General features: G+C 42.3%; 1 protein-coding gene across 2 annotated transcripts in view; it reads left to right on the top strand.

Moving 5' to 3' along the window:
* MITF (melanocyte inducing transcription factor) overlaps positions 1-22,570 on the top strand; it is a 110,320-nt gene extending 87,750 nt beyond the window's left edge. The window contains exons 3-10 of one of the 2 annotated variants that reach the window (XM_065845404.2): positions 1,611-1,838; positions 2,986-3,069; positions 4,412-4,507; positions 9,638-9,755; positions 12,864-12,920; positions 13,967-14,042; positions 15,700-15,847; positions 18,536-22,570. In XM_065845404.2, the coding sequence (XP_065701476.1) occupies positions 1,611-1,838; positions 2,986-3,069; positions 4,412-4,507; positions 9,638-9,755; positions 12,864-12,920; positions 13,967-14,042; positions 15,700-15,847; positions 18,536-18,937 (1,209 nt within the window). In that variant the 3' untranslated portion in view covers positions 18,938-22,570. The remainder of the gene's footprint in view (positions 1-1,610; positions 1,839-2,985; positions 3,070-4,411; positions 4,508-9,637; positions 9,756-12,863; positions 12,921-13,966; positions 14,043-15,699; positions 15,848-18,535) is intronic. The other variant, XM_065845406.2, reaches the window with a different exon arrangement.
* Positions 22,571-26,468: the final 3,898 nt, after the last annotated feature.

The following is a 26,468-nucleotide window of genomic DNA, read 5'->3' as shown; positions in this document are numbered from 1 at the left end:
TTATTTCTTACTCTGTACTTAAAAACTTTTAACCTTACTGCTAAAGAAAAATACTATTGTCTATTAGTACGACTGGAACGAAAGATGAATAGCGAATTAGCCTTGAGCGAACTGTCAATCTGACTTTGATAGCCCATCACTTTAAAAGGTCCTTTTATGTTTATGGAAAAGCATGACGTCAAAGCCAGGGAAAAAAAATAATACCAATACTTAGGGCTAAACTTCCATAGCTTTCAAGAAGAGCCCCTGTGTGAACTGTTTGGTTCTCTACATGCGTGGCTAATTAGCTTGGGTTACTATAAGTCTGAGCAGTGGCATTCAAGTTGCTTCTGCTGTTTTGGGGTAGCTTGTTTATGGTGCTGCCATATGTGAATCCCTCAAACTGGAGTAGCATAGACCAAAGGATATTGCAGTCGCTTCTCTTGCAACCTATTAGTATGCTGGAAATGCTTGAGTATAATAATTATCAGGTGAGTTGCTATTGAAGACTTATTTTAAAACCTGTTGTTATAGTATAGAGGAAACCCATTTCCTCTGGTATCTAGTATGCCTTATTTAATTTCTTCCACAAAAAAATATGTGGGGGACATACATGGTTGCTTGTAGCGGCAAAAGTCACTTTGATGGAACTGTTTTAAAACCAAAAGGCTTCTCAGAGTATTACTATAATTTGGTCTGTTTTCTACTTTTGGATAAGAACAATAATGATGAAAGAAAGGTGACGAAGATTTTCTAGGATATGGTGAAAATTTTGCAAGGCAAAAACCTGCCTTTCTTCTCTTTCTTGTTTAGAGTGTGCGAGAGTATTAGATATGAGGTTTTTTGTATTTTGTATGTAAAGAAGTTCTAAGTACTGAAAAGCTCATCTTAAATACAAAAATAGCTGTTGCTGAGGACAGTGACTGATCTGAGCCGAAACACTTATTTTCTTGCATCTTATTTGCGTAGCGTGTTTATAAACAAGCTGTCTTTTTTGTGTATGTTTTAGGGCATTTATCTGAAATAGAAATAATTTGTAGTACAAAAAAAGGTATATTCCTTTTTTTAACCGATGTGTCATTTGCAAAAAAACAAACCAAACCAACAAAACACTGAAAAACAAACAAACAAACTAAACCCTGAAAAAAACAACAAAAACCCTTTTGATCTCTCTGCTACTTGACACCTGATAAAGGACAGCAATCCAGACTCTTTGGTTTTAAGTGGTAGCTACTAACAAGTAAAATGAGTCCTGCAGTGCAACTTGTTTCTCCGTATTTTTAGTGAAAATGAAATGTGGCGTAGCTGAAGGTCCAGAGGGAGAACAGTCTGTGTAAACTGAAAAACCGGAGTGTTGGTCTTAGATGTGAAATCTCCTGTTGTAGAAAAATAAGTGGAACTTCTTCGTTTACTGTTAATAAGTAAGTTACTGAAACACTAGCTCATAAACTGATTTCTTGTTGCCAAACGTGGATTAGTGAAGCACTGCTGACTTCCTTGGAGCTGCACAGGTTTGTACTCCAAATGAAATGCATAGCTGGTGTGTATGTCCCAAATGTATAGCTCAAATTGATAGCTCATATAACGATGTTGTAAAACAATAAGGCATTTTTGACGTTTGTGTCCTACAGGTGCAGACTCACCTTGAGAACCCAACCAAGTACCACATCCAGCAAGCCCAGCGGCAGCAGGTGAAGCAGTACCTCTCCACCACGCTCGCAAACAAACATGCCAACCAAGCCCTGAGCTTGCCGTGTCCCAACCAGCCCGGTGACCATGTCATGCCGCCTGGAACTGGCAGCAGCGCGCCCAACAGTCCGATGGCGATGCTCACCCTTAACTCCAACTGCGAGAAGGAGGTAATACGCTCTCGCTGTGCTTATTCTTCAGTAAAGCAGAATTGCAGTCGGCTTACTTTCTGGTTTAAACCGTGTTTGCTTATTGTTAAGATGTTATTTTTATCTGCTTTTCTGGGCTGTTCACTTTGAAAATGAAACTACTGCCTCTGTGTCTGCCTGATTAATATAGGTTTGCATAGAACATTTTGGCAAAAAAAACCCTGTGTCCCTCTAGCTTCCACTTTTAGAACTATTTTAGCTGGTTTATGCTTATTAAAAACTACTGCTTTTTTTTCCTGTGCCTTGCTTCATGCGTACAGTGAATAATTGACCTTTGGAGAACACAAAGCTGTTTTGTAAGCTGTAGCTTGCTGGAATAATGTTATTTATGGCTCATTTTTGCAGAAAGAGCAAAGAGCATAGCAAAAATAACCGAAAAACGCAAAGCTTTTTGAGATATTTTAGGTGTTTTTACAGTTAAATTTGAGCAAGTTTCTGGTTTAGCTGGAAGGCAAATTTTCCCAGATAATATACCCTAAAATGTTACTGATTGCTGCTTCGTGATGAGCTCAGTGCTGCAAATATAAGACTTAATTAGCCTATACCTAGAAGTCCTTAGCAACCTTGTCTTAATCTTTCCTGGCAAAAATCTTAGCTGGATGTTACACGTGTGCTCAGGTGCCAGAGGAAGATGATTTGAAAGGTGTTAACAAGTGTAAGAATCATGTCGATGTTTTTGGTTTTTTTTAACATGACAAATGGGAGACGATTGCAGAGCTCCTCGTGTTCCCCCATCCTCCCTCCACAAGCCTTTGTGGCAGATTTTTAATACACAAGCACTCTGTGAGCAAAACGCTATGCAATTTGAGAAAGTTATTACAGAATGTATTTTGCACACACAAGAGAAATTACTTGTGCTCCATAGGTTCAAAAGAAGTTAAAGTCGTGTCCATCCTATCGTCCCAGTTGTACACAAATATTTTTTTTCCCTCAAGAATAGTTACAGCTTCACTTTGCTGTGTCACCAGGCACACGTGTGCATGACACTGTTTCAATCGTGCTCCTTTTGGGACTGAGACTGTGCCATGAACTCAGATCCATGCTTTGCTTTTTCTTTTCTCTTTTTTTTTTTTTTTTTTCTTCTTTTATTTCCTTTTTATTTCTGCAGGGATTTTATAAATTTGAAGAGCAAAGCAGGGTTGAGAGTGAGTGCCCGGCTCTGAATACACACTCACGAGCATCATGCATGCAGGTACTGGATGACACAGGAGGTGGAGCACAGGTCCCCTCTCTATTGAGCATGTTTCTTTGAAGTTATGTCGAAGAATAAACTTCCCCCTTAGTATCTTTAAGAAGCTGAACCTAAGATATATTTAAGGAACGAAACAACAATGTTGTTTATTAGCATTGGTATCAAAAGGGCATTAAGACATCTGAAGAGGGCTCATGCTTCCTTAGCTCTGTAGCACTGCAGCAGAACAACATACCAACCGTGCATTAGGTCTCATGTCAGGAAATCTGTTCTAATGCAGTTTTCCCAAGATTGCGCTGATTTTTTTCTTGTCCTGATAGTTTCCAAGACATTTCTATGCAGATCACACTTGCATTTAAAAAAAAGGTGTGCAAAGACTTTAATACATTGGTGGTAATTTGTCCTCAGTAGTCATCTTTCTATTTTTTTTTTTTTTTAACTACTAAAGATTTTTATATCTAACAAAACTTTGGATATGATCTGTAACTTTTAGTTCCTTTCTTGCCCTTGTTTCCAGTCAGTGTAATTCATTCTGATGACACTTTCTTGAGCTGACACAAAATATACCATATAAAACTATTTCTACCATCAAGTTTATGTATTGATTCTGTAGGTGGCTGTCATTTAAACTCCTTTTTTGTAGTGAAGGCAAAGGAAATAGTCAATCCTGCAGGACAGTTCAGAGCACCTGCAATGGTTGTTTTTAGGGCTCTGTTTCTTGTGACAGTGCAGGACATTATGGAGGCACCTCCCAGCCCCAGCAAGAAGATGGCTTGCACCACCTAAAATCATCTCCAAGCCGCTCTCGGGTGGTGCGTCCTGCGAGGGTGTATGGCACATGGGAATCCAAGGGATTCTATTGTCGAGGGCAGGCAGCCTGTCTCCCAGCAGTGGGCCTTTGTTCCCTCTCCTTCCCCGGCAAGTGCCCGGGGCTCGGCCAGTACTGTCTGTATGTGGGTTTTGACCCCAAAACTAGGGGGCAGAGGTGGGGGCGATGCAGACAGTGCTACTTGGGGAAGGGGGATTCATGTCTTTAGCGCAGCTTGTTCTGTGGGTAGATATCTCCTCTGCTGTTCCTGGGGGAACAGTGTGTTTGTGGGCAGGTGCTGCTGGTGGGAGGAGCGGGTTAGACTGTGAAACCTCAGCATTGTCGTGACCTGGCTGGATTGCGGGGGTCAGGGCTGAGGGATTGGGTTTGGAGCGTGGTGAAGCTGCACGGGCGGCTCTGCTGGCGTCTGTGCTGCAGAACCGATGTGTGTGGTTCAAGCCTGGTGTCAGGCCTCTCTATCCTTGTGGTTTTCATAACTGGTTTGTTTTTCTTTGTCCACCTTTTGTGCTGCAGATGGATGATGTGATCGATGACATAATTAGTCTGGAGTCAAGTTACAATGAAGAAATCCTTGGCTTGATGGACCCAGCCCTGCAAATGGCAAATACGGTACAACGGTCCTTTCCTTCTTGTTTCCCTGTTAAGTTTAATTGTCTTTCCTTGAGAGAACGCAAAACTGCAGCATGACTTTTTTTCCAAACAATTAAGTAGTTATTGTGCTGTCCCATAGACTGTAATTAGCTTTTCTTTGAAGAGCTCAAGGTATACATTTGCAATGAAAAACATGAACTTAAGAACACAAGCTAGAATCGGCTCGAGGGAGTGCGAAGGACAATTTTGCTTTTCTTATTTCAAAGTCAAGTTAGTTCTTGTAACAGAGTGAACTGGGCTAGCAGGGTTGAGCTTATGGCCATCAACATTAAAGATCACCATGAACATCATAATGGCTTCAGAAAGCCTAGAAGGAACCTCTGGGACCCCAGGTCCCTACATCTTCTCATGTTCAAGTAAGAAACTGTACACCATGCTTAAGCATGTGTTAACATCCCTGTTCAGAAATGCTCAAGTTTAGCTGCTACCTCTAATATCATAGTTTTTAGCTTAAGCTGATGTGAAATGCAGAGAAGTCCGTAGCTAGATGACAGCAAAGATGTACAAAATTTAAAGAGGGGCAACCACCAAACAAACAAAACCACAAACAAAACAAAACCAAATGAAACAAACTCCAACAAAAGGACAAAAAAAACCACCACACCTTCAAATCAAACAAAAGGGGGAGGAATAAAGAAGCTTAAAAACTGAACAATGGAAGGGGAGATAGGAAGCCTGTGACAAAAGACAAGAACACAGGGGTGAAAAAGTTGTTGAGCGAGGGGAGGTGCAGGTTAGCTCTGAGTTGCTCTCTTTGCTGGTTCACATTGCTGTGAGCATTAATGTAATCATACTTCTGGCATAATCTGATTTTGATCTTTTGTGGACGGTAGCTCCAGTGAATTTTTTGCCTTAGGCTTAAGTGCTGTTAGATCTGGCTGAGTAGATGTCTGCCAGGGCTGGCATCTGTTTCTTTCTTATCTAGTGCCAAAATTTACAGCTTACCACATAGCATCGATTTTTGTGGCACAGATTTACATTTGCTGACAGTACTCATCTGATGTCGTGTTAACCTAGTCCTGCGCTCCCACAGATTCCCACAGCCCTTTCGGAGATGTGGTGGAAGCCGCAGGAAATGGCCCATCAGCATCCCTTGCTAAATAGCGCCCTTTGAGCAGACGGGGGAAATAACAGTGGAGCAAGCCCCACCAGAAAGAATGTATTTTCCTTTAATCTTGGAAAAGTGCATCTGTCCCGGAATTTGAGTGGAAAACTTTAAAACCTGTGAAAAGTTAGTTTTCAACTTAATTACCTTTTTTTTGTTTGTTTTTGTTTTAATTGAGGGTTCAGGTTTTTCTGGAGTCCTTGCTCTGAAGTTTCATTGGATTGGAACCTGTTAAATTGGAGGGAACTTGGATTTCTCTGTGCTTTTCTTCCTGTCTCATTTCACAGGGACTCCAGCAGTGACTCTTTGCTTCCAGACAATCACATAATGGTACTCTGCGTTCTTTTGGTGCAAGGAGTCCATGTAGTCAATCTTTAGGGTAGTTGCATCCCTCCTGCTTGCTGTGTGACAACAAGCCTTGTGAAGACTGCCTGATCCTTGTTTGCTGTGAAATTTCATAAATTGCCCACTATATGTAGTAAAGCCTGTAAAATCAAGGATATGGAATAGTAGAATTGAGACTTCTTTACTAATACATTTAAATTGTTGGAGACAAAACACATATTTCAGTCTCTGAATTAACCTGGTACCAATCCTGAAGAAATTGGAACCAAGATTCCCAACAATTGGTTGGGAAAAAAAATGAACCTGACGTAACAGACACTTTTCTTTTGGAACAGTATTTAGGTCTTAAATCACCCAACATTTTACTAATAAGGAATTAATGTCTGCAGACTGAGCTAAGTAGAGGTGGAAGAAATTAAGAGAGAAAATGGTCTCTAAAGAGACACAACCTATAAATAACTGTGCTGAGACTATGACAAAGGCTGCTATTGTTCCATAACCAACAAAGAACAAAAGGACCAGTTTGTTGCTTTGGGTAACAATACTTAATTGATAAGAAAAATCAGATATTTCTGTCTAGAGCAAGCGAAGGGAAGTTTCCAAGTACCTCTTAATGGAAAAGGGCTTATTGCAATATACTGCTTGTGGAAGTGTTTGTAAACTTTGGTATTGAGTCACAAGCTAACTGGCTTTGCTTCTGTGGTGAAAGGCATCACAAAATGGTCACTAGTTTGCCAAGATTTGTGTAGATACGACCTAGTAATGGAATTGGTAGGTACTATGTTAAGTGCTCTTATGTCTCAGGTTGAGATGACAACTAATCAATTTTTACCAAGAGTCTGGCATGGAAAGCTGTGCGAGTACGTGGAGCTTCATGTCTAAATGTGACTTTCCTGTGGAAGTTAAACTCCAGAAGCAGAGAAGAATCTTATTTCAGGGACTGTTGCTGAGCATGTGCTCGTAGGCAAGGGAACAACACAATATGTTATAGGCTGCCTGAGCTGGGGGACAGAACCCCTCCCAGCGTGTACTGATACCTCAGAAACAGCCTTGTGGATCAGACAGCTGATATCTTAGTGATCTGTATAGAGCCCAAATGACCTGAATGTGGGTGCTTGTTTTGTTGGAGTGGTGGAGGAGAAGGGAAAACCTCAGACTCCCCCGATTGTACGCGATAACGAGTCTGCAGGAATAACTACTCTATTTAAAATTTCTGTTACATAAAAGCAGTAGTTTGTACACCTTGTAAAACCAAGGCCTAGGTGCATGAAATATCACAAATGCAGGCCTTTAGACCATCCTGTTTAAATTAACATAATAAGCTAAGCCTGGCATGAACTACTCTTCATTTATTTTGTGGGAGGTGGGTGTTCTGAATGACGCCGTATTTAAATGTCGTCTTCGCCAGAAGTGGCTAACAAAGCTTTAAGAAAAGCATATTGAAGTTGGAGAGATGCTAGAGTTTGGTGAAGGTAGGGAAGGAGCCTTCTTAGCATGAGAAAAAGGACATCAAATTCTGTGCCTTTCTCAGATTTGAGACTCATCTTCCCAATGAAATGGCTGTGGGAGTTATAAAGACTTTCCTTTTGCTTTGCAGGTGGGGAAAAGGATGTAGTCACACTAGTATTAAAAAGTTAAAACTGAAGCTTTGACCTGATTTGAGATTGGCATTTACCTCATGTGAATTTCTGTGATAAACATTCATGTGTACATACAAACCTGCAACATTTATCAGCTGTGCAAATTTCGCCCTTCGTCTTCCTTTGTTTGGTTAATGCTGCATCAGCAGAACTTGCACTGTGGCTGTAGCACAGCTCTGAGTTGGGTTCCTCTGGTGCTTGCAACTTCTGCAGGACTTCGGTGTGGACGTTCAGCTGCTGCTGCCTGTGTTAGCATCCGCTTTTGTGGTAATTGCTTACACAGGTCCTGTTTATTTACGTGGAAATCTGGCACCATGTTGACACTTTGGGAGAAAAATAAATCACAAACCTGTGGTAACAAGCATGGTCCCTCTCACAGTAAGGAAAGCAGCTTGGTGACCTTAGCTGTTCTCCATGTTTCCTATAACCTCACTGTGTTACCCAGTCTTTGAGATGCTAGTTTCTAGATTTTTGAAAAAAAAAATCTTTTATTCCCTGAAATTCCTGATTAGATTTCACATGTCTGGTTTTGAACTTCAAGTTCCTGGGCTACAAACAAGGTCTTTGTGCTCTCCCCATGTTTAGGAGCATGAATAGAAAAAACACATCCAAGTCAGAAGGGTTGATGACGCTGTTGCTGTGCCCGTGTCATGGATGCATTTGAGGATCCAAAAGATACAAGAGTCGGCCTTGTAGAGCAGCGGGGGAGTGAGTGGTCACCCTGACAGTAATGTGGGCAGATCACAACTTGGACCATAGTCTGTGATGGGCAGTGGTGACATTAGATTTATTGTAGATTTATAGATGTTCCTTTTTTTTTTTTTTTTTTTTTTAATATTGCGTTGAAGAGCTAGGAGAAGAGTGAGGAATTGTAAGGCTGACTCTTGGTGAGAATTCAGTTACGTTTTTTTTCTGTCAGTTACAGACTGAGTGAGGGGACTTAGTTTTTGTTGTTGGCCACAGTCTGTTCAAGACACATCTCAGCATGGCTTCTAGCTGGTGGCACTTTAATGGGTGCATATCAACTTTGTTTCTCATGATAGCTCCGGAGGGCAGACATATTTTGTTAGGTCTTAGTCTGGCAAGGACCATCAGTAGCAGTTTAATAGTCCAGGCTGTGACTCACTCCATTGTATTGAACAGCATTATTTACATGGGTGTAAAGTTAATACTCCAATCAGTATCTTGAAGGAATGGTTTTTTTTTCAGCAACAATGATAAGTAGTATTGCTACTCAGATAAGATATCAAAACGCTTTATACCTGTCTTTTCAAAACCCAGTTTGAAAACAAAAGAGATGGGTAGAATAATCCACTCAGGATAAACTTATTTAAATACATTTCACTTTAAAGAGAGCGCTTTGATAAGCCTTGTTGGAATATTTCTGTATAAACATCCTTGCTTAAGCATACCTAAATAAGAACAACAGAATGAACAACTGAGAAAAGCTGATGTCAAAATAATCTTTCCTCTCTTGGTATGTGTTCTTATGTAAGATGGAAAACAAGTTAACGTAAACTTAAATGTTTTCTGTGTAAGTAGCTTTCAAATCATATTAGAATTGTGATTGATTAATACAGTGTTCTCCCTCAAGCATGCGGCAACTTGCTATGTACTTTCATTCACATATTCCTGGAAAAATGGGGGCTTCCTCCAAGAGTGTTCTGTGAACTCTTTCAGATTTTTGGGGGTAAGAGATGTGATGGAGGTACAGATGTAATAGTTTCACTGAAAAATAAGAAGCAACAATACCACAATATTGTCAGCATGTTACCTCTTCTGAGTATTCTCTGTCTGCATGTTCTTGAGGAGAGAAGGCAGAATTTTCCCAATGTAGGTGTTTCGTTCCTCATGTCTATGCACGTCTGTGACTTTTGCTGACCTTACTGCACACTCTGTCTGAACATGGAAAAGAGCACAGATTTCTTAGCAGATCCTAACTCTGTTCTTTTGCATAAGGGCAACCAAATGATCCTTTTCCGTATTTATTTTTTCCAGTTGCCTGTGTCTGGCAATTTGATTGACCTGTATGGCAACCAAAGCATGCCTCCTCCAGGACTAAACATCAGCAACTCGTGTCCAGCAAATCTTCCTAATATAAAAAGGGAGCTCACAGGTAAATATGTCTGTAATACCACCTTGGAGCAATAGTGTAATTGTTTTGAATTCAGGTGATATTGGACATAATTGCTGTTATGAGAAAGAAAATATGGATGAATAGTTGCTTTTTGCTTTACAAACCATTTTTTAGCAGACTTATGAGCCTGCAAGGCAGTTGAGTTCATGTTTGGGCATGTGTGTGTTCACTGAGACAAATTAAGACAAAATCCCTAGTTGTTGTAGTCAAATCTCCACATTGAAAATATTGTGTCCAGGAAGCTTCTCTTGCAGACCTGTTTTCTAGTTTGGGTTTATCATTTGCTCTATCAACACCAAACTTTCACGACTTCAAATCTGTGGGGTTCAGCTCGAAGAATTCTACATGTTGAGGTTTTACTCTAGTAGGAGAGGGCAGTGATGAACAAATAACCTGTTGTAATATGAAATCTAGACACCTAGATCCTATAAAATGTAAAATGAGACACTTAAGAGAGAGAATACGCATCTTTTAAATTAATGTGAAATTGAAGTATCCTATAAATTCGTTGTGGTGTCGGTATCTCCAGCAGTGCTCTGGATAAGGCGTGGGAGGCAGGGGAAGGAGGACATTAAAAGCCTTCTTCTCTCAAGCACATATGTGTACAGAAGCTAAATAGCTTGAAGGAGGAAATAAGAAATTTCATATTTTTAAGCATGTTTTATTTTTGCTGTTCTGATTCGCTTGAAAGGATATAACCACACGTAGGGTACAGTATACAAGACAAGCTTGTCCACAGGATGAACAAATGGAGAGTTGTTCTAGAGATGTTTGGGGAAAAAAAAGCAAACACCTTAACACCCAGAAATGGCTGTTCTTAAACCCTGCAGGGAGTCATACTGTATGCAGTATGGTAGCAGCATAGTTTCTTTGTCTGTCATCTTTCTGGGCTTCTGTTGTGAAAACTCAGAGGCTGACTCAGTTGCAAAGCAGGTTCTGGGCAGGAATTAGTTTAAGTAGAGCAGTTTTAATAGCCCAGGAGTCAGCTTCTCAGGAGGAAATGCCACATCTCTGAGCTGGTGCAGAATTTGAGTTCAGCACCAAATGAAAACACTCAAACTGCACAATGATTTGTGGTTGCTAGAAAAAGAAATACTTATACAGCAATTGGAACTATTTTATGAGAAGTGTGGGAGGGGATGAGAACTACTCAAAGTCCTGCATTATACACAGTTTCATTGCCCCAATTACAGAAAGTTAAAGGTGGCTGTAGACTGCAAACTGAACATCCAACTTGTTGGATGTGCAAGCTGGTAGCTTCACTGCAGATAGTTGGGTAAGATGCCAGGCAAAGAAGGGAGAAGAGAGGGGAGATCAGGTCTCGGAAGAGACCTGGGCTAAGTTAAATGTCTGTATGCTACATTCTCCTGTACACAGAGAAATTTGGGTGAGTGCTTTTTCTGTTCAAAACATGTGCTAGCTGATTGCATTTAAGTTAGGAAAGGTTTAGGAATTAAGCTAAAATTTAACAGCAGTCACTTCGATGTTGATCTGGCCAAGCCTTTGTACAGCAAGCACTACTGATGGTGCTTTCTGACAGCCAGTGATTTTAAAAATCAGCTTGTTATTGCAGACAGGAGTCTTTTGGTTCTCCATTTCCAGATTTTGCTGTTGGAACTAGGCTGGAGAGAGCTTGCAATGTTTAACCCTAGCTTTTGTCAGAAACCTTTCTGCATCATACTGTATAAATATTGAAATTATGAGAACCAAGCAAAGTAGTGATGGCTGTGAGTTCTAAGCTGTAGTTGCTGAGGCATTTAATGGGAATTCTGCTCATCCAGGAATGCAGTTTCCATCAGTTTTGCCCTTGCAAACCTCACATCTGTTTCATAAGGCAATGTCAGATTAAGCCAAAATTTCATTGAGACATGCAATAATCTTTCAGAGTTTTTTGGGGCATCCTTTGGGAGCCCAGCATAGAAAAGGATGTGTCTCATTATACTCTGTACAATATTGGGGTAGCTCTGTATCCTAAGCAGTGAAGTAGTAAACTTCCAATACTGCAAGGGAAAGCTGGATCACCTGTTGTTTTGAATCAGACGGTACCTAATCCTTAAAAACAAAATAATACAGGGAGACTTGTTGAATGAGTGAGGGTTTTTTTTCTGTAATGGAACCTGTGGTAATAGATAATACACTCATTTCCCTTCATTGACTTACTATGAAACTAAATAATGTTTGCTGGTTTTGAGATTTAAATGCAACAGGGTGAGGATTAACAACCTCACCTTTTTTCAAAAATTAAAAGGGATAGAGCAAATATGAAAGTACTTTAAACTACTTGAGAAATATAAGATCAAATAAGAACTGCATTTAACAACATTAATAACCACTTTAGCTGTGTTTTGCCTGAACTATTGCATGCTGAAGTCTGATAACGTGTGGTTAAAAACAGTTCTGAGTTGAGGAGACAAGCAATGTGCAGCATGGTTGTCATTATTTTCCTTTTTACTTTTCTTGAACAAGGACCATTGTTTTCTAACAATATCGCTGATACAGGTGTTGAATTTTTCATCTTTTTTTATTTTTTTGTTAATCATATATTAACAACAGTTACTGTAGCTGGAAATAGAACATATTTAATAGGTCGCTGAAGTTATACGTTGAGTCTTGTGGTGATGTGTGTGCACGTGCCACAAAGGGCCCTACCTGTAATTGCAGTGAGTGGAGCCTCTGGCTGCTGCACAGCCCGTGCAGGCGGCAGCGCAGGAAACACGCTGTTCCTCCGGGTCAGCTCCTGTGCCCTGCGTAAACGTAGGAGAAGGTATGTTGGGCTTCAGCAATTTGTTGTCCTCAAATGCCTTGCTGAATCAGGGCCTCCATGGGAAACATTCTTGTCCCAGGAGTCAGCGTGGGAAGCGTGGGAGCGGATGCTCAGCAGGTGCAGGGAGGACATTGAACACTCGTGTTCTGACAGTCGCAGCTTGCAGTACAGACCCTCCTCGCCCTTGGAATGGGTGTAACAGTCAGTTTGACAAGTATCAGTCAGGCTTCCTGCGCAGATGTTTCACGGACTGAAACCTTGTGTGTGAATTACTGTAGTTCTAATAACTTGATTCACATGCACAGCGTGTGTTTTTCCCACAGAGTCAGAAGCGAGGGCATTGGCTAAGGAGAGGCAAAAGAAAGACAATCACAACTTGAGTAAGTTTTGGTTCTTTGCGTTTTGCACAAATTCTAGTAATGATTTTAGGGGTTAAGCGTTTAAATGTTGATGTTTTAAATCTGAATGAGAAGCTGCATATGGTATATAATACTAGTTCATTATGTTATGCCCATAGATCAAATTCCTCAAATTCTTGTGAAATGTGCACTTAAATCTACTATTGAATTTTAAATTCTGGTTTTATTTTCTTCAGTAAACCAAAGGAACAGGTGGTTGTGATCAATGGAATTACTGAGAACAATATTTGATTGAGTTGCTTTTAACAAATCCACCTTGCACAATCTTGCCTTTTTTTAACTTAATCTAAAATCTTAGATACGTGGTCAGTTTGTGACTTTAAGCATCAGTGCATTTCCTTTGTGTGGCATTTTTATAAATTCCACTTTTGAAGGGAACTCATATTTCCAAGTTGGGGATCGGGGGGAAACTAAGCAAACCGCAACCATTTTAAAATAATGAGCATCTTATGACTGAAAGTATCCTTACGTTGCCCTTTTATGCTTTATATTGCTAGAAAAAAAGGAACTGCTTCATGCCTTATGCTGTTCAGAAGCGTTTCCCATAGCATGACAAACTGATGCAGGAAAATTGGTATTTAAGTTTGGCTTTTGGATCCTCAGAATGTTAGATCGGAAAGAGTACTTCAAAAAAGAGATTATACATTTTGTCCTTTTTCCTACTTTGGGATTTCCTTGAGCATCTAAATTTTTGTCTCTGAACTTGTGATGCTTTTCCCTAGGAAAACGTCAGCTTCTCACTTGAGTCCTAAGCTACCACAGCCATCCTGGTTTCAGAGTCTCACTTTAGCTCAACCATTTCAGCAGTCCCAAATTTTTACAGTGTAGACACAACTTCTGTCTTAGTGTGTCCATGTGTAGGAGAGCAAAATAAATTACTCTGTCACTGGATTTTAAGCTTCAGATGAACATTTCAAAGGTGCTTAAAGAAATCTTCGATAAAATGCTTTATATGTTGCAATTAAGTGTGAATATTACTTGTAACGTTTGTGCTGTTTTCCCTAAAGTTGAACGAAGAAGAAGATTTAATATTAATGATCGTATAAAAGAACTAGGCACTTTGATACCCAAGTCAAATGACCCGTAAGTATAATGTGCCCAAGGAGACTGTGGGAAGGAGGTGTTAAAGGAAAAAAAATATCTTAGGGGAGAAAAGTAATTTAAACAACAAAAATATTGGAGTTTTCTTGCATGATTTGGCACTCCACAACTGTAGAAATGCCTGAAGATTCAATTACAATTTTGGAATATTGTTTTGAGGTTTATTTTTTCTTTTTGGGACTTGTCTTCGTTTATATTCATTTGATGATTTTTGTCACAAAATAGTCACAAAACTGTTGTGCAGCAGCTCAGCATCCAGCAGGACCCTGTGCTGGGGCTGATGCCGGGAATGACGACCTTACCAGAGGCAGAGTTAGTCATTGCTCAGCAAGATAGAACTAATTCCTCTTTACTGTGAAATTGAGGGTAGTTCCTCTGGGAAGCCATCATATTCCCCTTAACGCAAAGAAAAAAACACAGAGACACACACAAAAAAAAAGACCATTGTTTGTGGTAGTTTCCCGGTAGTTCTTTTAAGTAATTTTACTGTTACTAACTTGTCTATACTGATTCAATAGCAAGGAAAGCCCCTGCTCTGGAGCTTGAAAGTCTCCCTTAAATCTGATTCAATGCCCTGTGTTGCTTTTGGGGAGAGCTGATGTTACTTTAAGGCAGTTGCTCATGGAGCAGCTCAGTTACTCTTCAGAGGATCTTTAACTTCCTCTAAGGTAAGCAAGGCAATATTGCACAGCATCACCCTATGGAACACCTAGATCTTTGGTCTGATAGTCTACAGTAAACATTTTTTTTTAATTCAAAGAAAGAAAGATGGTATGGGGGAGAAGACAATGCAGGCAGCCTCACTCTAAAGTGAGTGTAGGAGGAATGAAGTGCAAGAGGGAATACGGGAGCCACATACCCCTTGACTGAAGAACCATCACAGCAAGGATGTAACATGGCATTTGTATTTTAGCCAGAGCTGAAGTTTAAATCACCTGAATATGCTGCTATATTGGGCTCTTCTCTTCCTCCTGTGACACAGCTGTGACACAGTGCCACCAGGAGGTGGCTGCTTGCTGCTTCTTGGGAGCTAAAAGCCTCAGGTCTTTCTCCCACAGAAGCACCAAGTCCTTTTAATTCCCCAGCTGAAACCAGACATCAACCAGGCAACAAGCCTGATGGTGTCCCTGCCCATGGCAGAGCGGCTGGAACTAGATGATTAAGGTCTTTTCCAACCCAAACCAGTCCGTGATTCTGTGTTTGAGAAGAGTCTTGCAAGGTTTTGTTGTCGTCTTGCAGCCTTGCTGTGAGGCCATGAAAGGAGCCCCTTGTCTCCAGTCAGTCTGCTCAGTGCTGGTCCCAAACTGGGCAGAAGGTGGGGGGTTGGCCCTGGGGTGCTGTGGGGAGCCCGGGGGGCTGCAGGGCAGTGCCCGGGTGCTGTGGGGAGCCCGGGGGGCTGCAGGGCAGTGCCTGGGCACTGTGCCCTTTGCTGGGCCAGGCTGGCTGCGTTCTGCTTCAGTCACTGCATTCTGCCCCCCTCCAGTGCACTGCAAACACCTGTATTCATAAACTTGGAACAGATATTAGCCAGGTGTTGTGTATGTATGAGGTGTAATCGTAGCTGCTGATGTGAAGGTAATGACTACAAAATAAAGCTTTCCTGAGAGTCTTAACTTATTCTTTTGTGTTGATTTCAAAGGGACATGCGCTGGAATAAGGGAACTATTCTGAAAGCATCAGTGGACTATATCCGTAAGCTGCAGAGAGAACAGCAACGCACGAAGGAGCTTGAGAACAGACAGAAGAAGTTGGAACATGCCAACAGGCACCTGCTGCTCAGAATACAGGTTTGCTGATAAATAACCTGGCGATCCTCTTGATGTTGCAGAGTGTGACTGCAATTAGTGGCACCTGAAGCTTGTTTGTAGGAATACGGGTTAGAAGGAACCACTTTTCAGACTAATTGTGACCAGTGCTGAGATGTCTGCAGAGATTTTTCCAGAAAAAAAACCCCAGGATACATAAATTAAAAAAAAAAATAAGGTAGTAAAATAAAATTCCAGCACTCTGGTAAAGCACTTATGGCTGGTCTATTTTTGTTCTACCGTGGCCAACACAAATTCCAAACGATACAATAAAAAAGATATATATGTTAATATTTTTTCTGGGTGCCAGACCTGAGGAATTGGAACTTAATTTCTCATCTAGTTGTTGATTCTGATGAAATTCAGTTCAGCTGTTTGGGAGTACTTTCACTTTAGTTGTCTTGTTTGTGGAGTTTTTCTGACCTGTAACTTTAATGCTTGTGTTCTTCTGAAGCGGTTTCAGATGAATGGCGATAAATGAAATATTTTTGTTTTGATTGTGGGTTTTCTAAGTTGTTTGGGGACCTATCTAGGCCCTATATGTCAGAGAAACTCTGCAGATTGCCACCTTCTACATCTGATCTCTTATTTCTTCTCTCGATCAGCCTCTCCCTGATGCTCTGCAGGAATCTGTTGTCTACTTTCTGGTGGAGGGTAGATACTGCTCGCAGGACGAAATGGGTGGGAAGGGCAGCATTGGTGACAGACACTGCAGCACTGTCCCTGGAGTTCCCCCTTTCTGGCAGCTGTATTTAATGTTGAGGCTGCTCTGGCTCGTCTGAGAACAGTTGCACATCGAATGTGTGTGTGAGGTCTCAGAGTTTTCACAAGAAGATACACAAGAGCTATGGATGATAAGCTGCTTTTTTTTTTTTTGTCTGAGAAGCTATAGCTGGTTGTCTTCCTTGCTTCTTGACGTCTCTAGGACTGTAAAACAGTTCTCCTTTCCAACACTGAAAAGTAGTAGGTGGGATGAATATGCTTTCTCCATGGTTGTTGCCTTGTTAGATTCACTCAGCTTCCCAATAATCTGTATTATGCAGAGATTTAGGGATGAGAACTCTGATTGATTAATTCATTTGCCTTCACCTCAAGCTGGAGAGAAAACCTGAGCCTTGCAGCCTCCACAGCTTTTGTTGTCAACTCTGTTCTCCAGTTGGGCAAAGGCAGCTGGATGTCCACCCCTGTCCATAAAAGGGTAATTAAAGAAGTGTATTTAGACCTGGGTGTAAGAACACATAACACAGAGACAGTGATGTCCCAGATATTCTCATGTTGCAGCTCACCTGCGCGCAGGCTGCCGTGTGCCGGGCAGGTTGCTGTGTCAGGAGGCCCCTGAACCACAGCACAGCTTGTCCACAATGTAGATAATGAAGCTAGAAATACACAAGAATCAAGTGTGGAAGTAAACAACTTCAAAATAGAACAGACTGGGTTGAGCTTCAGTGCAGTTTGTGTACTTTGTTGAGCAACGTGTTCACTGGAGTGAGACGATAAAGACGCGCAACCCTTCTGCAGAGCAACATCAAGCAGTGGTGTTTCAAAGCTAAGTCAGATCCCTTTTTAAATAACTTCCACCATCGTTTGCAGTATCCATCTACTCTGGCTCTTTCTTTGATCAAAATAACATAAAAACCAGACCCTTGAATAGTGGGAAAATATATCTGGCAGCAAATAACCTAAAGTCTGTCTTTTCCCTTTTTGTGTTGATTCTGATCAAGCACAGAATAAGGAACTCCTGATTTTGGCACATCAGTGCTTCCTTGTTCCACCTCCTCTGATCTTGCAGTGTGCCATTACAGGCTTGTTGTCTTAGCTTGAAAATGTAAAAAAAAAAAGGCTGTTAATCAGTCTCAGTGATAGGAATATCCAAAACCAGTACTATCGCAAGAGTGATTGTGATTGCCTAATATAATGTGTAAGTAGAAGCAAAACATCTCTCTGACTGATGCATTTGGGAAAGGGAATTTAAGTGAGTTCTTCTGTTATCTGTCTTCAGTCAGGTGCCTCTGTATGATTAAATGTGAAGTGGGATTTACACTTTTCATGAAGATTCGAAGAACCCTGGCTGTGTGCAGAGTCTAAAGCCTTCTGTGACTTACCTGTAATTTTTCAGTGCAGGAATAGTGTTGCTCAGTTTTGGATGACCTCTTTACTTACAGCTCTACCAAATTTGTAGAATGAGAAATGCCCTTTCCAGTGTCTCAGCAGGAAATGACAAGCATCATATAGGCATGCTATGCCTTCATAAATGACTTTTTAAAAAGTACTAAGCATATGCTTCTGCTATTTTACTTTTTTTCCCAACTTTCAAATGCTTTTTTCACCTGACCTGGTGCCAAACAAGCTTACCATGGCACTGGTTTGAGAAGAGGCCAGGGGGGAAACTTGTCAATTGTACAGGGCGCTCTGGGTTTTGGCTCTGGTGTGGGTTGTGAGGAGAAGTGTGAGGACCTGTGTGTGGTGGGGTTCACCCACCTCCTCAAGAGACTGATGATTAGGTGAAAATCTGCAGGGCAGAAGTACACAAGGTGCAAGCTCTTGTCACAGTTGGAAAGGGAGGAAACAATTTGTGTCCAACAGAAGGAAGCTGTAAGTCACAGTACACAAGAGCACAAGATGACAGTTTGCTTTCAGACTTTTTGATCTGTCTCTTCTCCTCCTTTCCAGGAACTTGAGATGCAAGCTCGAGCACACGGACTGTCCCTTGTTCCATCTACAGGCCTTTGCTCCCCTGATATGGTCAACAGGGTCATCAAGCAAGAACCTGTGCTGGAGAACTGCAACCCAGACATCATGCCGCACCACACAGACCTGTCCTGCACAACCACCCTTGATCTCACCGACGGTACCATCACTTTCAGTGACAACCTCGGGAACGTGACTGAACCGACTGGCACTTACAGTGTTCCTCCAAAAATGGGATCCAAACTGGAAGATATCTTGATGGACGATACCCTCTCCCCCGTTGGAGTAACTGACCCGCTACTTTCCTCTGTGTCTCCTGGAGCATCGAAGACAAGTAGCAGGCGGAGCAGCGTGAGCATGGAGGACACCGATCATGCTTGTTAGCATATACTTGGCCCACCTTTCATAAACTGCTTTGTTTCTTGATCAGTAGATTAAATAATTTACCTTTTGTAGAATTTTCTGATTTTTTTTTCCTTGTGCTTCATCAGTAGCCCAGTGTGTGTGTGTATGTGTATATATTATATATATAGGAATTTTTTTTAGAATTTTTGTGAAGAAACTTGTATATTCTATTTTAAAACTACCAATGCCTCCGAAATATTGTACAGCATATGTACAGTATCTGTGAACTGGATTCGCCAAGAATTTTGAACTGGTCAAATCTACTCAAAGCAATAGAATTACAAATGAAGAGTCTGTTTCTACTGGGGGGAGGCAGGGGGTAATCGTAGAATTGTAAATGCAACCTATTTACTTGGAAACAAAATGTAAAGTTAAAGAATGTAAAGAAACCAAAAAAAAAAGTCCAATTTGTAATTGTATTAATTGAATAGTGCTGCCTTAAAGATACAGTGTCCCTCAAAAGTTGGTCTTTACACGACAAGTGTTTAGGGAAAAGCAACCTGCCCTTCTCCACTCAGAGTACAAACAATAACAACAACAAAAAGTATTAAGACATCCTGATTGTGTTTCTAGTGACATAAATTCTGTTGCTGAAAATTGCAGCGAGATGCGAGTCTTTTTCTCAGAGTGCCGTTTAATTTTACTCTGAGCCGATTTGAGTTTTCCTTTTGATCAGGGGTTGAGTTTTTCTCTTGGATTTTTGTTTTGTGTTGTAGCACGCATTGATGGCTTGCCAACAGTAAACCAAGCAGGAGCACTGTAAGTTGGTATACGCTTTTTGGACAAAAAAAACAGATCCATTTTATCAGCTGGGCACATTATGTTGTACATATCTAATTGGCTTTATTTTTTTTTTAATTGCATTGTACAGTTTATTTTGATTTGCATGGATTCCTTAGTTATCCTCAACTTTTTGTTTTAAATGTATTTGTATTTCATTTGTAAGATTTTTGCCTCTTAATATTGCAACAATTTTTTGACATTTTTAAAACTCATTGGAAGTTTTCTGCATTCTTTGTAAACACTTGAAAGGAAGCTTTTATGCAGGGTTCTGTGTTTTAAGAGAGATTTTGAGAATATTTTGTATATTACAGTCTCACTTTGAAGATGTTTTTAAACACATTTAAGGTAGAGTAAAAATTTAGATTAGGTAATAAAACAACTGTGTAGAGAAACTGAACTTACATATTTATTTTTAGTGATACAGAAAAAAGTAGTAATATGCTTGGAAACATAACTATGTAGTTAATATACCCGTTATAGTAATTTGTGTTTTATTTCAGCACTGGGGCTGACGTAAGAAAAACAAACAAACAAAAAAAAAGAGTAAATTACTGTATCTGCAAATAACTGTTACTTGATAACAATGTTATTAATTTTGAACATGCAACAATGTTGTAAAAGTAGTCGGGTGCATTATCTACTCAAGTGTAGTCCTATGCAATAACGGTAGTTATACGTGTATTATATCAAGCCGAGGTGTTTTACGGAGGTGAGATGTGGTGTTTGGAGCTGGACGGATTGCCTGGGTTTCTCACTAGCAGCCCACAACTGGCTCGCGAGCGGTTCTCGTTCAGAATGAAGTGCCTTAAACTCTAGTTGTAGTCTTCCTCGACTAGCACTGACTGAAGTGTGGCATAGGAGAGAGCTCGAGGGTGATGTTCTATAGGACGCTGAAGTGTAGCATGGTGCCTACGTATAGAAAACAAGAGCTTCCCGTTCTCCTTTGTGCTACACTGGAAATGACATAGGATGCGTGAAACAGTTAGTGACTTGAGTGCCAATGTGGCAGGATTTATAAGGAAACCTTGGTTGCAGCGGTTAGTGTTCAGAAATCAAATGTGAATTGGGTAGCGATGGGACAGCTGGGGACAAGGTCGGGAGTTCCCTGTGATGTGGCTCGCTGAGCTTTCACCCAGACGTTTCCCTTGGCAGGTTCTGGCCGTGTCCCCTGGCTGGCACCGCTCCTCCCAGCGCCGGTGGCGAGGGGCTCGGTGGGACACGGCTTTGCTGTCACGGGGCTGGGGATCTGTGTTCCTGTCGCTCTTCTGTGGCTGTTGCTGGCTGCATCCAGCCATCTCCATTTCTGCTTGAGCGGCGAGCTGTGTGTTAGCATTGATGCAGCCATCTGGTTGTGGCTTTTCTCTTTTTCTTTTTTTTTTTTTAATTTTTTGAAGGAGGAGCTGGAGTTTGATTATAATGATGCCTCTCCCCCCCACCCCAGACAGCTTTTGGGAATGTGTCTTTCCTCGGGCAGTGAAGCTCTGGCCCAGGGCAGGACCCGGGAGCCCGCAGGATGCTCCGCAGCCGTCGTGGTTCTCAGGCAGGGAAGTTCCCTGCGAGGCAGCTGTGCCGTACTTAGCTCTGAGTCGAGTATGCGGGTACAGGCTTCTGCTGCTGCCGCTTGGTGACAGCTAAAGAAAATCAGGGCTGTAAAATGCTTGTAGCTGTAACGCAGGATTGCATTACCCTTTCCCAGTAAAACGGGGCGGCTCTGCAGTGTTGTACAAAATCAGGGTGTGCACCCTTGAGTGTAGTAACTGAAAACCACTGAATATATTGAATAAGACTTTTGGTTTGATGCTGGGCATTCAGGAATTGAAGTCTGGGCTGTGGTATATAAATATTTTTCAAGCTTACGTGAAACCACTGGTACTCGCTGACAGCCACGACTTGTGATTTTTTGGCTTCATACTGTGCAGAGATGAGTTAGGATTCAAGGACACCATTGTATCAAGAGCTGGATTTCTTGATAAAAGTCCCTGTGGCCCCAGCAACCATGTCGTGTGTTCCCCATAAGTTGTGTTGCTCTAGGGTAACATGCAAGCTGGCTCTGCCCTTCTCGCTCTTCACCCCGTGTTTCCTCAGGCTACAGCCACCTTGGAGTTTTCCCACCCTTGGAGTGGGCACTGCAGGGGGGACGTCTGTGGGAGACACAGACCTCTGGGTGGGTGCGAACTGGAGCTGTCTTTGCCTGTTTGTGCATCGTGGGACGCGTGGCCGTGCTGTTTTACAGAGGATCGATGGCAGAGGACAGAGACAGCAATTAGAGGCAGGGTTTAGCAGGAACTAGGTGGAGTGAGATGGACAGAAGTTGTCACTCAGTTTGATGACCATGTCTTGTGTGACACTGGACCAGAGGTGGGTTCCCTGAGTGGGTGGATGGGCTGCCTACCAGTTCTCACTTTGCCAAAGCCATGCAACAAGCAGGAACATGCAGAGTACCATGAAGTTCTTCCTTACTGCTTTTGGCCTACGAAGCAATATTTAACTCTTTACAACCTATAAAAGCAAAAAGAAGGTACATAAGGAGAGCACAAAGCACAAAATAATGCACTTACATTTATGTTGTTTGACATAAAATGCACTGGGGGGGAAGCTGACGTTGATACTAGTATAAATACCTATATTTCTTGAAAAAGTGACGTTAATTACTGCCTCTTGCTACGATGCTTGGTACTGTAATGTTGATATTCATCTGCTGTTGACTGCAGCAATAATTTGTGTATGGTCCATAGCACTGTAAATTATGGATCAATATTAATGTATCCAATGAAATAATTTGAACTGTTGTTCTTGATAGATGGATTAAAGCATTTGGTTTTTCACATACATCTGTGTAAGCCACTCGTTTTCCCATGTAAGTGAATCTTGTGTTTCTGTGCATCCAAAGTCCCAGCACTGCTCCCGTGTTTGTGACTTGGCAGTAGACGTGTCTGTGTTCCTGACGTGCTGTCAGTCAGCAATGCCGGTTGTATCTGAGCTGTCTGGTTGTGTTTGTACTGCAGTAGCATGGGGGGATGGAACTGTGGATCAGGCCCCTCTTGGGCTTTGCAAATATACACCAAAGTGTACAGACCCAAAGCTTATGGACTGAAACAGCTGGACATGGAAGAATGCCATTGCCTCTGTGCCCTTCTGTGGGCTCTTGCCTTTTGCCTCCCTCCCTTCTCAAAAGGGTGTCTGCCCAAACCACCACCAGTTGTGTTGCCCTTCACCTCCTCCCAGCTACCCTGTGTCAGGCCTGGGCTCAGCGTGGCCGGGAGCTACCGACACCTCTTTGCTCTGCTGTCACTCCTGCAAGGTCACCTACCCCCAGCTGTCCTACACAGGAGGCCCCTCACTGCCCTGTCCAGCTCACCTGTGCAGGGAGAGATCCTTGTTCTCTCCACTCCCCCCAGCTCATTCCTCTGAAACATCCACTTGCCCACAGAGCTGCTTCTGAGTTGTGCTGGAAGCCATAGCCAGTGCTGGTGAGGAACCAGTTGGGGTCTTGTTTTGTCTTCCCATCTTCATCATTTTTCCCTGTCTCTGTGTTTCTTTCATCCCTTCTGCTCTTGTTCTTCAACAGGTTGTTGCTCACTGTGCGCACAGCATGGAATCCTCGCCGTCGCTGGACATTGCAGCAGCAGCGGTGGTGGTTAAAGTGTATTATCTCATGGGTTTTAAGCCCTGAGTATGAACAACAGAAGTTAGGAATTCAGCCTGTGTCTAGAGAATCTGATACCTATTAGGACTAGAAAATACTTAATTCAATTGCACTTAAAAATTACTAGCTGTCCTGCATCACTCAATTTAAGAAGCAACCAAATGAAAAATGCTGGTCAAAACTATTATACCTGACTTTGCTAGGGTTACAGTAGAAAAACCCTGCTCCCTCTTTGTAGATGATGTTTAAGGCTTGTGAGTGTTTCCAACAGGCTTTATAATGCTATTTGTTTAAAATTCAGCACAGTACTAGAATGTAGTGTTGTAGTACTGCAATAGAAAATCTATCAGCAGCCTAGGATATAATTTCTATTTAAAGTTTGGGTTTTCAGATGTATTTTTGCTTTCCTTTTGGCGGTCAGTTGTGCCAGTGCTGAATTTTGGGAGTGAATCTCTTGATGTTGCTGGGAGCAGCTCCAGGTCTTGGCTGGCTGGGTCACAGAACACAGGAGGAGGGCAAAGAAAACCTGTTACAGGGTAATGGCTGTAAGCAGTTGCTCTGTGTGTGTCAGCAAAGAGGTGGTAGCAGGTCTGCTTTAGAAGCCTTTTAGTTCCTTTGGACAAGCCTGAAAATTTCTGTGCAGGGTAAGAAAGTGGATGTTAAAAATTAGGCTGCAAATGCCTGGTGGGGTCTGGTTTGCTGAAAATCCCTGTGACCGGGCTGTGGGACGTTGTGGGGCTCAGCTGCACAGCGCGGTGGCGCGGCAGGACCCTGCTGCCATGTCACCGCATCGTGCTTTCCTTCCAGGGAGACACACCTGGGAGCTCAGCAGGTCCCCATGCCGGGAAGGGGATGGTGATTGTGCCTCCTCTGCAGGTTCAGCAGCTGCTCGTTTTGTGATTGCACCTGAGGGTAGTCCTGGCACTGAATGGTGGTCATACTCCTGTTTTTTCCAGCTCCTTTGAAATGCACTTGTTTAAAATTGCAGGGGAATGCCATGAAAAAGTGTTCCTGACATTAAAATCAATAAGGCTTAATAGGATGCTGGCTCACAGGTTAAATGAATGTGCATTGACAATTGCTGTTTTTACCTGTGATCCAAAGTGCACCTTTACTTGAAACTGATTAATTTTTGAGAGCAACTCTCTTAATGGGCATGTGTTGAGGCTCATGTCTCCACTGAGGCCTGAAGCTGCAGTTTCTTCCTTTTTGTGACTTTCTTTCCCAGATTGCAAAGAAGTGGGAAAGCTTCTGTTGAACTCCAGCAGTACTGAACATGGATGGATGCTCTTGTTTGCGATTCCTTGGAGCAAAGGCAGCTCCCAGCCCCTTGTGCTGCCACTTTTACCCCACACCTGTGCTTCCTGGGGCTGCGGCACCGTTGTGCCTGTGCTCATAGAGGAGAACAACAGTTCCTACAATAGATCTCTGTTAAATGCTATCCAAGAGCTGTGCAAGCCAATGAGAAGACTGATATGGTCGGCAGGACCAACCAGGGTATGCAAATCATCTAAACATCGGTTGGTCTTTGAATGTGTTTGTAAAAATCACCATGGGGTTGATGTACATGGTTGCATATTGTGGATATTGTCTCAAAGGAGCTATGGGAGAAATCCTTAATGCCCGATGTGTCTGCTGCAGGCAGGGGAGCTGCACTGGGGTCTGGGGGGCTGTGGGAGGTTGTCAGAGGCTTTGGGAGCTGGGCACAGCCCATCAGCGGTCACCTCGCTGTAGCCATCAGTAGGGCAGCCACAATTATTCAGGAGGGCAGACAAGCATGGGTGTCCAGCGTGGGACCCAGTGCCTGCACATGGGGCTTGTCCCATGGGAGCAGGGTCAGGGATGTACAGGGCCCAGGGATGCACTCTGGGCTCTGAGCCGGGTTTGGCTGATGGGCCACATGGCTCTGGGGGCTCTGGTCTTGCTCGAGCGCTTTGCCTGCTCTCTTGCCATTCTGCAGTGCCTCCCAGAGCTCCCTGCTCCTGCTGGCTTCCCTGCTTTCCACCTTTGATGGCAGCAAGAGCGAGACATGAATTAAAAAAGTGGGGAACAGCACACTCTTGTGGGGTTGTGTCTTTTCCAGTGGGCTGTGAAGCTTCAGTGACAACAGGCTTCCCTGGTTGGGCACCCATCCTGCTGCAGGGGTGCATTTGGCTGTATCCCGGCACTGGTGGGGTGGCGGTGGCGTCTCCCTGCAGTTCCACATGAGCTCCAGCCCAGTAACTCCATCCCAGTACGAGCAGGGAACTCACCTTTCTCTAGAGCAAGCTGATTTAACTCTGTCATTTGCAAGACGTTTTGTCTGAATGCAGCACGTAATTTGTACCAGCAGTAACGGCTCCAAGCAGACAAGCGCAGCACCATTGAGCACATGTTGCATGGTACAAGGAACAGGGCAATTGCTGTTATGTTCAGCACTGTTTGTTTAGTCACTGTTTGTATTTAGTCAAAATGTTTTGGTCTCTTCAGTGTCACTGACCCGATTCTCTTCTTGCATTGGGTACATTGAATGCTACTATTGACTGGACATGAGTAATAACTGCTTAGATGCTTCTTTATTAAAAATATTAGAGCTCAGCATCTTACCCTCTTCTCCTCCACCCCCCTTCCCCTGCTAAAAAGCAGTTCCTGGAGCAGGTTGTTGCAAAACAAATTACTTCAGAACATGTAAATAGTAAAATAATTTAACATCTTCCTGATGACTAAAGTATTATTATTATTATTATCATTTCATTCAAACAAATGCATTAATAATGTGCTCTGTGGTGAACCCAGCTGGGTCCTGTGCAGCTTTCCACTTTTCTCTTTGGAGTAATCTGTCATTGGAGGTAATAAAAAAATAACAGAGATTTTAGTTCTAATGATAATAGTTCCATTTGAGAAAGTAGGAATTAAAACTGAATAAACAGAAAATAATTAAGTTCATGCTAGACATTAAAAAAATGCACTGCAAACAATGAGGTGTATTTTTAAAAGTTGTTGTTTTAGGAATAATGCTTTCTACCTCCTTCCCTTGATCTTTCGATGACAAGCCTGGCAGAGGCACTCTTTATCAGACACTGAAGTAATTTAGGTGCTGTC

Source organism: Patagioenas fasciata, chromosome 10 (assembly GCF_037038585.1).
Source record: "Patagioenas fasciata isolate bPatFas1 chromosome 10, bPatFas1.hap1, whole genome shotgun sequence".
NCBI lineage: Eukaryota > Metazoa > Chordata > Aves > Columbiformes > Columbidae > Patagioenas > Patagioenas fasciata.
The sequence above is the reverse complement of the archived record's forward strand: the minus strand, read 5'-3'. Positions and strand labels throughout refer to the sequence as shown.